Raw genomic sequence first — 15,974 nt, forward strand, 5'->3', positions numbered from 1 at the left:
GCTGCTGCTGTCTATTCACATCTCTCCATGCTCACTCCAAGAAAAAAAGGAAGAACTCCCCTCCCCAGTGAGAAAAAACCTGCAATTTGGGCAACATTGTAGTCTGATCCAAACCTTTTTAAGTGAGAACACATTAGATATGGAAAGCAAAGGGAGAGTGAGGAGTTATCTGTGGAGAAGAAATGCAGTCATTAAAATGGCTCCGACAAGCTAAAGGACCACAACAAACAACAAAGCCCAGACGATCCTGTTGCAGAATGCTGATGAGCTTAACCGAGTGCCGCTCCCTTCTGTTCCCTCGCTTTGCCACTCCCTATCTTTCGACTATGGTTTCATAACTGAGATGAAACTGCACATTAGGTGCTGTATTTATGTTCTGCATTGTGTGCTTATTCTGTCCAGAACTTAGTATCACTTTCACTAGTGAAACTTAATAACTATGTTTGATCACATTTGTAAATTGAATATATAAATGTATTGTTGTGTATAGCTTAATCAGAGAATACAATGCTCAATACCTTTGAACATTGTCCAAAGCAGACATGCAGTGGGTGGAATGAATATACATTAGATGCAAAATATAGGATAATAGCCAGGGATATGAGTCAGTGGCAATTAATCAAACACAGAGACTCAGAAGGAGCAGCTGCTGCTGTCATCTACTGATGACAGGGAAAGTTATACGTGAGATATAGTTTTAGATATGAGACAGCTGTAGTGAGAACAGAGAGCACAAACTGTTCCTTGTACTTTTTGATGTATCTGAAATGAGTTGTATCAACGCTGACTAATTCATCTTTATTTTGGGGTGTGAGTTATCAGTGTGAAATTAGTTTGGTTTAGAAAAGTTTAGTGTGCAGCCCACCACTTACTGGAAAGTGGGCATGAAGAGCAGGAAATAGTAGGGGTTTGGCAACAAGAAGAATGACATGGACTGTGTTTTACCAAATGAAGCATCTTAGGATATCTTTGTCTGTACATGACTCCAGTGTGCCTTTTCAAACTGAACACTGGGTTCTTTTTTTAAACCACTGGGGGGCAGAATGAACCACGGTCAATGTGATGAGTACAGCAGTAACATACAGGCCGCTTCTCAATGTCGAGTTAACCTGCTGCAGAGCCACTATTTCAAGTATTCTACGTCATCGAGTGGCGCCGAAGGACTGTTTAAATGCATGTTAAATGCCCAGCATTCTGCGCCACTCGATGACGTGGTATACTTGAAATAGTGGCTCTGCAGCAGGTATACTCGACATTGAGAAACGGCCACAGTCTTTGTGCTCCAATGCTGTCAACCACTTGCATGATGATTAAAGTGTCAAACTGCATTTTGCCCTCATGGACATAGCCAGCATAGTGAGCAAACAACACCTACTGTTAATCATTTCCCTTGCAGAGGTGTGAGTTGGAGCGCAAAGCTGTGAACAATGCCTTATAATGTATTACCAAACTCTGTTGCACATGCTTTGGCTCTTAATTAATAGACTCTATACACAATATGAAGATAGATGTGGATTCTTCCTGGCTCTCTGATCTGTGGACGGTCACAAAATGGCTGGAAAGTTATGTGTGAGTCTTTCACTGCTCATCATGTAGACTACAGTGTTTCTCCATCTGATCATCCCTCTCCCTACTCTCTCCCCCCTCTCAAAGCCGACGAGAAGACCTTGCCCCCTGCGCCCACCATGCTGATGCTGTCCACCGAGGGAATCCTCTGCCCATTTGCTCTGCTCAACCTCAATCCCGGTGTCAAGCAGCTGGTCGCACCCCCATCTGTCCTCGCCCTGGACGGGGAGAGACCGCCCATGCCAGGTGAGAGAGCCAGTGAACTCAACAGATGTTTTTAGAATAAAATGCTGTAGAAATTGATTCATAATCACACATTGCAATGATACATGTGTGAAGTCATCGAATGCAGTGATACCAAAGTGTTTGCAAGATTTTTCCTTACTGGTGTGATGCTGACAAACATGGACATATCATTGGACATGTCTCCCATTAGTTTCTAAAGGGGAGTTGTAAGTCTGGAATTTGGTAAGACAACTTATTTAAACGGCTCGAGGGACATGTCAATCAAATCAAGATATGTTAAAGGAGCAGTGGGGGACCTTTTTTTTTTCCTCTCAAGGGCCATTTCAATTTTTTTCAGCATCCTCCGAGGGCCGTACAAATTATTTACCGCTGCTTAAAAATACTAAAATCACAGCCCATTCATTTGGCCTTTCTTTCATGCTGTGCAAAGAATAAGCAACCTCTTAATCCAGATATCTTACCATGACTCGGGTATGCGTGCAAGGTTGTGGCATGACCACCAAAACAGAAAGATATGAACACAAGATGTGTGCAATTTAGTTTCCTATCGATGTGAACATGATTTAAAGTGGGGGGGGGGACCTAACCTCCTCTAGGGGGGAAGATTTTTTTTTTTATGTTGAAGTTAAAAGCATCAATCTGGTGCACTTTGAGAGCAACATGAAAAGATCTATGGATACATCTCTCAACACCCAGATGAAACAGAACTGTAAGCAGATTTTATTTATCTTTATGGATATTTTACAAATCACTCTCCTTTTTAAACTGTATTCTTGTTTATTAATAACAACTTTTTTTTACTGTCATATAGTATTTTATACCTGTTTACTTTATTCTCTTATTTTTCTATAACTATAATGATCATATAAAGATGTGCCTTTACCTCACTGGTTGGAGAAAAAGCTTCTTATATTCGTTAGCATAGCTAGCTAACCAGATGCTAATAACAACAACGTTATTGACTGTATGATCAGTATGACAGATGAACAGATCGCCACTGGGCTTTCAACTAAAGACACAGCCACGCAAAAACTGCGGCATGTGTACGGCTCCTTATCTGAAGTGCCGGAGCCGTGTTCTGGTGCTCTCCGTCAGCACTACACCCCTGTCAGATGAGAGATATACCACGTGATGACACGTTCGTCTCGTGTTGTGTTCAAGGACCCTGATCTTGGCCAGGAAAAACAGGCTCTCGCTTGTTTAATTATTTTGCGGTCTAGATTTCTTCTTTGCGTGTGTTTATAAATTTCCTCGAGGGCTGTATCAAATTGTCTCGCGGGCCGTATACTGCCCAGGGGCCGGGGGTTCCCCACCCCTGTGTTAAAGGAACAAGACTTTTATTCTGCTTATCTGTTTTTAAACTAAAGTACACATAAACCAATTGCTTTTGCTTTATTACACATAACACCATCACATAGGTCGCACAGTGCTGAGTGTACTGGGGATGAGAGCAGACAGGAAGCATTTTTGCTAATTGCAGTGTTATCTTTGTCATTTATTACACACACATTTTTATTTTCCAATTATTAATGTTTTTTACTTTCTATTTAGTGAGACCTGTTGATTTGCTTATACAGGGATCTGTCTGACTCTGTGAAGTTGTACTTTTCTATGAAGCTAGGAAAACATTGTTCTTTACCCAGCCGAACTCCTCAACAACGTTTGTACAAATTCCCTTCAGCTCTGAAAGGAATAACTATTAATGTGTTCTTTCTAATGCTTCTAGATTTAACCACCTTTTAAAAATAAAAAACAACTTTTGAACAAATGAAAGCAAATACATTTTCTTTTCACAGGTGCTTTGGCTGCCCAACCACCCAAAGTCGCTGCCTCCATCCCATCTGCCTCCATCCCATCTGCTCCAGCGACATTCCCAAATCTCAGTTTTCCTCCAGCCGCTGCTCCCGCTCTTCTGGCCCCTGCTGCCGCTCCCTCTGCGGCCCCGTTCAGCGTCGCTCCCGCACCTCCCGTGTCCTCGGCATCATCGTCCAGCTTCGCTTTCTCTGTCCCAACTACCTGCGCCTCCTCTGCTCCTCCAGCTTTCTCCGTGGCGACAACCGCACCTTTTGGCTCCGGACCCTCCAGCTTCTCCTTTGCCAAACCTCCCTCTGACACTCCTTCAGCACCTTCAGCCTTTTCTTTCGCCCCACCCATCAAACCAGCAGCGGTGGCATCTCCACTTCCAACTCCGACACCCCAGAGTATTGCTGCTGCCTCCCCGACAGTGAAACTGAATCTGGCTGATAGGTAACAGATTATATTTCACACCTTTTCCACACTAATCGTACTGGGACTCAAAGACTTACAACATATGTATTTTCATTTCCAAGGTTTACAGCATTGGAGACACCAGCACCATCTCCACAGTCTTTCTCCTTCAATCCCTCAATGCCCAAACCAGTGACCCCCATTTCCGGTAGTTTGACCGCCCCTCCACCATCAGCCGCTAAACCGCCAGCTGTAATGGGTAAGGAAGTCCAGCCTCAGTGCCTTTGCTTTTATTCTTTGCACAAGTGTGTATGAGTGTACATGGCTTGGTTTGTGATATGAATCACGTTATGTGTCTCAGCTCCAGTGCGTCCAGTTCAAATCAGCACGCCCCCCACAGTCGTCCAGAAGCCTGCGCCTGCTCCTGCTGCACAGGGCCGCGTCCAAACACCACAGGTCATTGTTCATTATGAAGATTTGTTTGTGTTAACTAGACCGCTTTTCAATGGTGGTTGATATTTTGCTCAAAATATGTCAAGATAAATGTATCCAGCAGAGGGACATGTTAACTTTGTTGTCTCTGTAGTACCAAAGTTGGAAAAATCCTCACCATGTCCTCACCATGTGTGTAGTGAGTTAAACAAGTGAATAACATAGGTTGAACACCATAGTTGTCTTTTAAAGTGTTAAGAAGAAGCAATTCTTAAACTGTTTTGGATAAGAGTTTGACCACAATGGTTGTTGAGATAGTTCAGTACAGTAACAAAACAACTAGCGAATGAGTGACAATATACCTCACTGTAACAATAAAGAAATTAATCCCCAGCGAAAGAACAACATTTAATCCTAACAGGATTAAAACCAAGATAATTGATATACTAATCATCCAGTCCTCTCTAGTAAAAGATACCAAATAGTCAAATAATGTACATATTATAGTACTATAACAATAAGCACAATGGTTAGCTTTTTAAGCAGTAAATTGACAATTCATAACTACACAATCAAAAAACCTTTAAGATAATACTTCAACAACGTTATTAGGAGAATAAATAAAACATGTGAGATGGTCGCAGTAACAGATCTGAGAAATTGTTGGATGTAGCAATGTCGGTTAAACTGCCACGGAACTGTGCCAGTAGCAGTTGCTACTAGCAACAGCATGTTCCAACTGAAATCAACGCTAGGTGACAGAAGACAAATGTAACTAAATCACATTACAGAAATGCTTGCAAATTTAATTTTTGCTTGAACTAACTTTGTGTGAACTAGTTGGTGTGTGTGTTTTTTTTTTTTTACTGACTTTACTGTATTTTGTATTGATTTAATATGTTCAAAGCAGGCAGCTGTTAGTATCAAGGCCTTGGAGAAGCAACAGCAAAAGAAAGACTTTGATCCAATTATGGTTGGCATATTTGAAGAGGTGAGTTTTATCAAACATTACACGATGGAGGACAATGCACCACTTAATTTTTGTGAACTTGAAAGTCTCATGGCCAAAACTATATGTGAAAATACTAGCATAATGCTAGCTACATACTGCTAGCTTACTCAACTACCGTACATTAATGGACAGAACCAATGTCACATGAAGATATGACGAATCCAGATTGAACAGTAAAAGAGATAATAATAAATAAGTCATGATAATAACCATGTAGACTACAGGTAGACTAGATTTCACACAAATCTAAATATAAGTCAAACCATCATGCTAATATTTCATTCTCGGTCACAATTAAGATAGCGTTTTATGAATACCAAGTTTTGAAATCAGTCCTCACATTTTTTTGTAACCAAGCATGTCTTTAACTTGTCATCAGATCGCACACTTCCAGAAGGAGTTAGATGATCTGAAGACTCGAAGCTCTAGAGCTGACTTCAAGGTCGGCACAAATGATGAGATGAAGGAGCTGAGGAAGGAGTCAGAGGACCTCCATATTTTCACCCTCGAGATAAAGGAGACAACAGAGGTAAGGACGCGTTTGGAAAACCAAAACATGGTGCTGGGAAACCCCAAATAGTTATAATTATGTTATTTCTTCAAAGAACATAATGACTTTTTGGTTACATTATTTTAAATAGACATGTTTTTTTTTCTCCAAAAACAACAGCACTGCAGCTCACTTTGAAATGTGGTTATAGTAGGGTATTACATCATGGCAAGCATCTTCTAATCTGTTTATTCTGATCGGCAGTCTCTCCATGGGGACATTGGTACACTGAAGACCACCTTACTGGAGGGCTTTGCTGGGGCAGAAGAGGCAAAGACCCAGAGTGAGCTGAGCAGAGACAGAAATTACAGACAGCTGCTTTACAAAAAACCTCTGGACCCCCGCAGCGAGGAACGACTCAAGGTGAAACATTTGCATAAATGAATACTTCTCATGAATCTTTTAAACCAATCACCTTCCCCTTCCCCTTCATTTAATCAATTATATTCCTTATGTAGGAGATACGAAGGCTGTACCAGTACATCATGTTTGCTGTGGAAGATGTCAATGATGTGTTGGATGTGGAATGGGAGAAACACCTGGAGAAAAAGAAAAAACAGAAGTAAGAAGCATAAATAAATATCTTTGAAAAATGTAATACTACAAAGATTTGAGGGGTAATTTGCTAAAAAGAAATCATGATCTTCACAGACACATGGTCGTGCCAGGGCGTGAGGGTCTGTTCACTACGTTGGCCAACAACCTGTACATCATCAACCAGCAGAAGAACAGACTGGACCAGTTGGTCAAACAGCTCACTTCTCTGCGCCTCTACAACAAGACTACCGCTCCAACTATAAGCTGCAGTGCTGCTGCTGCTGCAGAAACTGCTACTGGGTATGAGCAGTAATGAGCAGTATGGAGGAAATAATGTTAATATATCCGTCATACATTTGTTTTATATTTTGAGTTTATTGTGAGAGAGAATACTGCGGAGTAGGTTTAGGAATCAGTGACTTTTATATATCAAGTTAACCTTGACTTGCATGGGCTAGAAATCAAATCTAGTAGTTTTGGATTAATTAAACTGAATAAATTCACCTTAGTTTGATATTTTTTTTGCAACTTTAACTACTTGATTCTGTGTTTTACGACAGCTTGGAAAGCGAGATTGAGAGTTTAAGGGATGCACTCCTGAAAGCCAGGCTGGACACCAACCCTCCTATGCCCAAACCCAAGTCTCCAGGTATCCATGTTTAAATATTTTATAAATATGAATATTAAATGATATCCCATTTCTTAATTGCAACATGTACTGACTGTAAATGTTTCTCCCGCAGTCAAGATATCGCCAGTGAAACAGTCCCAGTTGCGTAACTTCCTCTCAAAGGGGCAGATGCCTCCTGTCCGCTCAACTGCACCAGGTACACATGTCATCCTCAAACTCCTGTCCACAAGTTACTCTAATATCCTGTGATGTTTGTTTTTGTACATTTGGAATACTGACAATTAAGGTGTGGTTGCCTGAAAACTTCCAAATGTATTTAAGCTTTAAAAAAAATCCCAAAAGAAATCAAATGCTGCGTAAACTCCCATCTTAAATCTGCTCTCCGATCACACAGAGAGTTGCAGGTAGCTATTGCCTGAGATCACATGATGTGGTTTTGTTACATGTGCCAAGTGCAAAGACTGACTTAGGGAAGAAAGCTTTTATGTGCGCAGCTTCTCTTGCTTGGAACAATCTTCAAAAATATTTGAAACTGAGCAAATTGGTTCCACTGCCTGTTTTTAAAGCTCTGATAGATGCAATGATACTTGATACTGTTGGTACTTGTCAATGTCTCTAGGTATGTAGATGTAGCCCTGTAGATACGATGTCCTTTTGTGTTATCTTTTTTATGTTCATGTTGTAACCTACTTGCTGCCATGTTGGACAGGTCTCCCTTGAAAAAGAGATCAATGGGACTACCTGGTTAAATAAAGGTTTGAATGGAAAAATACCTGTCAGTCAAAGAAAAATGAATAATATTCACTTTAAAAAGGTTAAAAGTTGATTTTTTATTAATGTAAAGAGACAACTTGCCAACCCGTTAAATCAGGCATCAAGATACGCTAAAATAAAAGCAACACAAAAAAAAAAAATGTTATCCAATCTTCAAACACCTTATCAAGATGCAGCATTTGTGGAGCTTCTTGATGTCGATGAGATTCATGATGAGATGTTGACGTGATTACAGTGTTAAAAATATTAGCATAATTCAGCCATAGTTGCACCGTTGTTTCTGTTCTAAATGTTCTTCATCGATTCTCTTCCAGCCAACCTGTCCCGCTCAGCCTTCCTGTCCCCTAAATACTACGAGGACTTGGACGATGTGAGCTCTTCGTCCTCCCTGTCCCTGGAGCCCCACCCAGCTGACTTGGAGATGGAGGAAGAGGAGCTACAGTTGGCACCCCTTCCCCTTTCTGTCCTTCATCCAGCGTTGTCCACCCACCGCCACCCCACAGTCGTGAGGACCCCCTCTATCCAGCCGGGCTTCGGGGCCATCCAGTCCACCCCTTTGACCAAAATGCACTCAGTGCAGGGTTTGGGCTTTGGACTCAGCCCTATTGCCAGCCCTGGTGAGTAGATCACACTGTTAGAGCTGTCAGGCATTAACAACAATGAGATTTTAAATGTCACATGTAACACAGACCCTGTTCACACTTGATTTTAAAATGTGTCTTGTGTGATGAGCGTACAAGCGGACAGTTAAACAAGATTAACAACCACTAAAACATATCTCATCACTCGTACTTCTTGCCGTGGTACAACGTATATGACCATATATCTTTTGTAGTTTGATTGAGGAAAGTATATTTTCAAAGCCAATGTGCTTCCTTTTGGTCTCCGGTGGTTCTAAAGTTGCAAAAGATATATTTTGTAATTCAAACCTCTTGCAGTGTTTGGTCTGCCTGGAGCACAGCAAGGTATAGACTCTGTCTGTTTTGAATTCTGCATGGGAAGCACTTTGCTGCCTCCTGCCGGTTAAAAACAAAAGCACATTTAGTCTTTGCACACCAATATAATGTATGTGTTAATTAGAAAATAGAGCGGGGAATTGAGATCCAATCACAATGTGTCACTAGAGTCAAATCCAATGCCAGGTGTGAACTGATGTTCTTGTTATTGGAAGACTAAAAAAGCAGTTTAATGTCAGGTGTAAACAAAGTCAGAGAATGCAGCTGCTTAAAACTAGTAGACATGCTTGGTTTTATAAATGTTGCTCTCTGTATTGATGTTTCAGTTCCGAGCAATAAGATTAACCTGAGCGGGGCTGATAGCACTGCTCTCGCCACAAAGACAGTGAAACATGGAGCCCCCCCGACTGACAGGAGCGTCCCCGCGCAGCAGGCTGCAGCCACTGCCGCCCTACGCAGACAGATGGCCAATCAGAAGACAGGTAGGAAGAACATGCAGCAGTCACCGGCTTTTGACTGCAATTGAAAGTTATTCTTTATTTTGAAATGTCAACAGAATATGTTGTAATGGTGTATAAGAAGCTATTTGTAAATACAAGTATTGCCATGCACACTGCAATTCACCAGGGGGAGACACACACTGCCAGAACAAAACATGTGAACCTGATAGCTTTACATCCCAGCACAGGGCTTGCCCCATCACACCTGACAATAACTTTGAAACTGTTTTAATTTAATTCAAACCGTGCTAAAGTCACCGTGGAAACATAACATGAATTCAAAATCACCTGTCTGAGATGTTCTATTTTTAATATAATTGTTTTTATTTTCCAGCTGTTGTCGGTGCATCCTTGACAGAGTCCACTCTGAAGAACGTGCCTCAGGTGGTCAATGTCCAGGAGCTCAAGGACAAAGGGCCTCCCATGCCACAGTCCAATATCATCAGGTAAAAACAAAACATTATATACAATTATGTTCAGGTATGTCAGATTTAGTTTGAGCTATGCCAAGACATCTACTTAACCGTGTAAGTTAGTTAAGTTAAGTTAAGTTAGTACAAGTTAGGTTGTAATTTTACAAAATTACTTTAAGCTATCCTAAAAAAGTCAGTAAATGTTTTTTGTTTTTTTAAAGGCTACATTTACATAATCAAAAGGTCCTTTTGTTCAGCCTAACAATGCTATTGGGTAGTAAATGTGTTTATAGTAGGGCTGTCCAATTAATCGTATTTTAATCTCGGTTAAGATTTTGGCTTGCAACGATTGCGAAAACAGAGTAATCGAAATAAAACGATTATTTTGCTGCATTCCCTTTTGCAACGATGCTCTGTATTTGTCTTGCGTTATACATCCTGCCCGCGCGTGCACTTTCGCCCCTCCCGAAAAGCCCTCTCGGCCAGGTTGTGTTATGACTTGCAGTCTGTTTAATAAATCCATATAAACACGTTACAAGGGAAGCTTTAGTTGCCGTGTCTTTATTTTCCGGTCCTCCATGCTCCGGTCTCTAGCGTACAGTCAACTTTTACTAACTCGTCAAGCCGGAGCCTCTTAGCTCGCTACTCGTTTACCAAAATAAGAGTACTGCGTATAGCAGTATAATTAAACTTTACAGGTTGTGAGTGACATTAGTTATCATATTTAAATATGTTATAGGTTGTGGAATTGCGCTCCAATATATTTGTTGATCTTTATTGGTATTTATTATTTTTGATATTATTGATTTAAATGTAGATATACATTTAAATTGTATTTATTTATTTATTGGTTTTTCAGTTGAATTATACTTAAAGTTCAGGGTAATCAACATAAAAACATACTGTTCAAATTATTATAATTTATTTTTTAAAAGTTCAATAAATGGATGTTTTCAAAGTCAATGTATCTAATAATCGTGATATAGATATTGACCAGAGATAATCGTGATTATGATTTTTGACATAATCGAGCAGCCCTAGTTTATAGGTCCTGCCCTCTAGCCATACACTCACACAACTTCCGAATCTTCAAACAAGCAACATCTCTTTGTTTTATTGGACTGGATTTTTCAGATTCAAGTAAGTAAAATGCCTCAAAAAAATGTTTGGGCGATTATTACATTGTCTAGAACATGTGCATATTTAGTTTTTGTTGAATACATTCATCAATTTGATTTTGAGCAGCTTATGTCTTTTTTGCAATATGACAACACTGGGTTAGTGTGGTAGTCAAAATAGCATGTGTCCCTGTCATGAAAATGTCCCTTCCATATGTTCACATATGGAAATAAAACACTAATAGAAATATAATATCTTTGATAATTCACTATAACTATGTTCTAAATGTATCCTCTGTTAAGATTTTGAATTAAGACCAGATTTGAATAAATTAATATAATGTGAAATTATATCTGTAGCAATATTTTAAACTCTACTTGTAACTTATCAGTTCATTAGTTACAACAATCCATTTAACTCTTCTCTGGTTCTGGCAGAAACGGTTCTTTCTGAAATGTTTTAGGACACTTGGGTGTATCCCTTTTAAGTATGATAATTAGCCTATTACCATTAGCCAGACAGTATTGTGTGACTTGTTGAACTGGTTTACCTGCATGTATGGGTATAGTTATCGTCTGGAGTCCGTATGTATTGGGAGACAGACACATGGTATTCCCCTGTTTCTGATGTGATGGCACGCAACAGATTCCAATATCTGTTGACATCATTACATTTTGTAAACAACTTGGCAGTGTCAGAGATGGAAAAGAAAGACAAACTCTGGAAACTCAGACCATGGCTTGATACATTCAGAGTGAAATGCCTGCAGGTGGTACCAGAAGAACACAACTCTGTGGATGAGATGATGACTCCTTTCAACGGGAAATTCAGTAGCATCAAGCAATACATGCAAGGCAAGCCACACCCATGGGGGTTCAAAGTGTGGGTGAGAACTGGAATCTGTGGAATGATCTTTGACTTTGATGTGTTGTACCAAGGCAGTGTCAATGGGATACGAGCCGAGTCTGAACTTGGATTGGCAGGTGATGTTGTGATGAAGCTTGCCTCCACGCTTCCAGAAGGTCAGAACTACAAGATCTACGCCGACAACTACAACTTCACCTGTGTCCCATTGGTAGTGAAGCTCCTTGATCGTGGGATTCATTTTGTAGGAACAGCCAGGCAGGTGTGCTGACCCAACTGTAACCTTGAAGAGGAGAAGATCTTGAAGAGAAAACAGAGAGGAAGCTTTGACCTCCGAGTGGAGGCCAACCACAACATCTGTGCTGTCAAATGGTATGACAGCAGAGCGGTCACACTTGTGTCATCCTTTGCTGGACCAGACCCTGTGCAGAGAATTCAACGCTGGGACAAAGCCAACAGAACCTACGTAGAATAGGAGAGGCCTTACATTGTGGGTACTTACAACAAGTACATGGGAGGTGTGGATTTGTTGGACTCGTTTACGGCCAAATACAAGTTCCCCATGAAGTCCAGACGCTGGTACGTGTACATCTTCTGGCACAGCATCATCCAAGAGATCACAACCTCCACTGGATGTACGCAAGGACCTAATGGCACATTTTCCAGTGAAGACAAAGAGAGGACGCTGCAGACACTGCAGTAAAGGGTACACAAACAAACAATGCACCAAGTGTGACGTCCGTCTCTGCTTTTCCGACGATAGGATCTGTTTTTGGGACTACCATTGTATTCATATTTAATAAATGACTATTCATAAAAAATATGACTGATGTGAGTCTTATTCATGCTATATACTGATATAGGGCTAAGTAAGCAATCAATCCTGCAAATCAACCCTTAGTTGTTCAATATATTTATTCAGACTATAGAGGTTTCTCAATACTCTAATTTCCCCTCCTCGACTCCTTGACAGGAGGCACAGCAGCCCTCTCCTCTGTCTGATGGACAGATCACAGACGTGTTCATGACGACTTATATATTTACTTTGATTCATTGACAGTGCGGTATAATGAGACAATAACAGGCTACAGATGCGGACATATACACACATATATTTATATAAATATAAACAATTTCAGAATCAAACACGTTATTATGAGAGTGCTCTCATACTTAACACAATCAGACTGGATATATATATCCCCCCCCCCCTCTCTCTGGTCGCTGAAATGGGGAATTGAAATTACGGGCCAAAAGTTGTATTAACAAGTATTAAAAGTAAGCATAGGACACCAAACCAACTGAGACCCGTCTGTCCGCCGCATCTACACACACAGTCTGTACCACACACACACCTACACACTGTACCACACACACCTACAGCTCCTAAAGCATAATCAGGCTACAGCCGTTGTGTATTTTATTATGTGAAGCACTAAATGGTCTTAGAAAGATATCGACTCTTTGTTTGTAGATATCTACTAAACTACAGCATACAAATACAGAGAGTAATGTAGGCCTGTTATACTGAGTGATATCTATTGTACACACTGCTCTGCTTTCTGCACGGACCTCACAGCTGTTCTCAATGTAAGCATCGCGTCGCCGTTCAAGCGGTTACTAAAATAATATCCAGGGGATGCATGCAGAGCTGTCATTGGCTGAGATAAGTCCGGCTGTGCGTAACGCTTCCACCGTTCCCGGAAATGCATCCGTGGAGGAGCCGTGGAGGAACCATCAGTGTCTCCTTGGTTATAGCTCCTCCAGAGAGCCTCCTCGATGCTCGATGCTCGGTCCTCGGTCCTCGGTCCTCGATATGCATTTAGAGAAATGAGATGTCCTTCAACATGGCGCGCTGAAATCCATTTCCGGGTCACAACCGAAGGACCGAGGAGTCGAGGAGGGGAAATTAGAGTATTGAGAAACCTCTAATGTGAGTAGAAATACAGAAATTCTGCTCCCGCCTAAGTCCAACGTTGCAATATTACAACATCTCCCTAAAAACTTACCAAAACGTAAACAATGTGAAAACTCTTTAATTTCTGCTCCAGAGGCTCCCTACAACAACATCTGAAAGTTCAAAAAAATTAAGTTCAAATGTTTTCCTATATTTGGGCTTTACAGGGTTACGCGGCAGTTCGTTTAAATAAAGGGGAACTTTTGGACCAAGAATAACAGTTGTAGTAAAGATCTTCAAAGCTTCAATGTCAGGAGACGTCCTTTGTTATTTTCATGCATTTTTATTTGAATTGGGATCAAATCAAATTTGGCACAGGTCACATATAGTCCGTCACATATTTATATTTCCTGTCTAATTAACATCTTATGTAGTGTGTGTATATATAGCATCAAATCATGCCAGAATCCACTCGGATCTATTTCTGATTCAGTGAGTAGACACTGTGTCTCGTAGCCTGTGTCTGTCACTGCGAGTCCTCGAGGGTCCGGTGTTTGTTTAGAGTGTGTCTCCCCGGCCCCGATTTATCAGTTCACTGACTCCACCTAATCTTAGCCAGTGCACACAACTGGCAGATTCCAGCAGTCTTTTATTGTAGAGCTAGGGCTGGTAAAAAAAAAAAGGTCAGATGAAAGTCAATGCTGACTATAACCTTATTTTTTACTGATTAATTTAAAAAGACAATTTGTTGGAGAAATAGTTGAAAACACAGCAGTGTGAATATTTAGACTGGATTGTCTCTTTTCTTGTTCATTACCCCCCTCACTTTGCTTTCTTCATGTCTTTTATTAATAATAATAATAATAATAATAATAGATTACATTTATAAAGCGCTTTTCCTGGTGCTCAAAGCGCTTAAGCTCTTTATTCATTCCATGATTCACAGTCTCTTGTTTTCCCCCTTCCAGTCTCTTGCACTTCACTCTTTCTGCTTCACTGGGCTGTGCTCCACTTTTTTTGCTTGATATTTCACAGGCCTTCCCTCCTTGAGGCTTTTTTTTTTCCAGATAAAGCCAGCTTACAAGGACAAACAAACCAAGCAAGGCATTGTGAGAGTAAAATCATAATGGCATTTGGCCTCGATTTTGCACGAATATACCTTTTTTATTTGATAGTACCAAAATACTTTACACCTTTTTCTTCAAATGATTACCAGCTTGAAGTATTTTCTTTTACCTAAACAAAATAATTACAAAATATGCGTTCCAAACAATTTAAGAATTCTTCGTTGTGAACATTTTGCTGAAATGTACACCTTAATTGTAAATAAACTGTAATGTTTCATATGGAAAACAAACACCTTACCCTTTTTCTCCTTTTGATCTCTTCCTCAGCTCATCAGCAGGAGACTCAGGAGCTTCAGTCTTTTCAACAGTTTCGTCTCACCAGGCCAAACGAGTGAGTACAAAAACTAGTATCCATCACTCACCAAGCTTTACCTTTCTCTTGTCAAATCAAACAGTTATATTACTATAATACAAATATTTTTGAAAGGCTCAAGTCTTATTTTTTAAGAATCAATCAAACATTGATGAATCATGTGAAAATGATGTCAGTAGATGTGGAAATGTCCAAGTTTCGACTGAATAGCGCAGTCACCCATACATGTGATTTGATCCATATACATGCTTTTACTTAAATACACAAACATTAAACTCAGTATTCAAGTCCCTCTCCGTGCAATTTTAAAGAACATTCAACTTGCGAGATTTCACAGCTGGCTGAAAGATTTGCATGTGAAGACAGACCATTAACAGCACTGGTGAGAAATGTCCCAGCTCCCTCCCATGTTGATGTTACAAATGGCAGTTAGGCGACAAGGGAACTCCTTGGACAAATCTCGGTCGCTGTTCAGGCTCAAGTTCAACTGAATGGGAATGACCCAAAGATACTCAAGCCTGTTCTGTTACATGTAGCACTTTGTTTGCATACACATAATGGTATTAAATGTTATTCTGCATTATGGTTTTGCACAATACCCAATGTATGTCCTGTCTGTGCAGAATCCTAGCCAAGGTTTCCAGAAGATGTCCAATGAAATCAACCCACAGTCGAGCTTTGTGTTTGGTAAGCACCGCCTGGACATCGTGCATAATATACACACGATTCGTCATCATTACTGCCCAGATTTGTTTTCTATGAATGCATGAAATACTTTAAAGATCACTGCTTGTAGTTATTAACAATATGTACAATTTTACACCTTATC

At 40.4% G+C, this 15,974-nt stretch overlaps 1 protein-coding gene across 4 annotated transcripts in view; it reads left to right on the forward strand.

Moving 5' to 3' along the window:
* The window catches only part of nup214 (nucleoporin 214), a 34,975-nt gene that overhangs the window by 6,243 nt on the left and 12,758 nt on the right, over positions 1-15,974 (forward strand). For 3 of the 4 annotated variants that reach the window (XM_079657308.1, XM_079657310.1, XM_079657309.1), the window contains exons 11-26: positions 1,654-1,812; positions 3,609-4,059; positions 4,143-4,279; positions 4,382-4,476; positions 5,363-5,443; positions 5,844-5,993; positions 6,219-6,377; positions 6,473-6,576; positions 6,666-6,851; positions 7,112-7,200; positions 7,295-7,378; positions 8,271-8,573; positions 9,239-9,394; positions 9,747-9,858; positions 15,100-15,163; positions 15,769-15,832. In XM_079657308.1, the coding sequence (XP_079513434.1) occupies positions 1,654-1,812; positions 3,609-4,059; positions 4,143-4,279; positions 4,382-4,476; positions 5,363-5,443; positions 5,844-5,993; positions 6,219-6,377; positions 6,473-6,576; positions 6,666-6,851; positions 7,112-7,200; positions 7,295-7,378; positions 8,271-8,573; positions 9,239-9,394; positions 9,747-9,858; positions 15,100-15,163; positions 15,769-15,832 (2,394 nt within the window). Of the gene's footprint in view, positions 1-1,653; positions 1,813-3,608; positions 4,060-4,142; positions 4,280-4,381; positions 4,477-5,359; positions 5,444-5,843; positions 5,994-6,218; positions 6,378-6,472; positions 6,577-6,665; positions 6,852-7,111; positions 7,201-7,294; positions 7,379-8,270; positions 8,574-9,238; positions 9,395-9,746; positions 9,859-15,099; positions 15,164-15,768; positions 15,833-15,974 lie in introns of all 4 variants that reach the window. The other variant, XM_079657307.1, reaches the window with a different exon arrangement.

This window comes from Notothenia rossii (genome assembly GCF_949606895.1).
Source record: "Notothenia rossii genome assembly, chromosome: 11".
Lineage (NCBI taxonomy): Eukaryota > Metazoa > Chordata > Actinopteri > Perciformes > Nototheniidae > Notothenia > Notothenia rossii.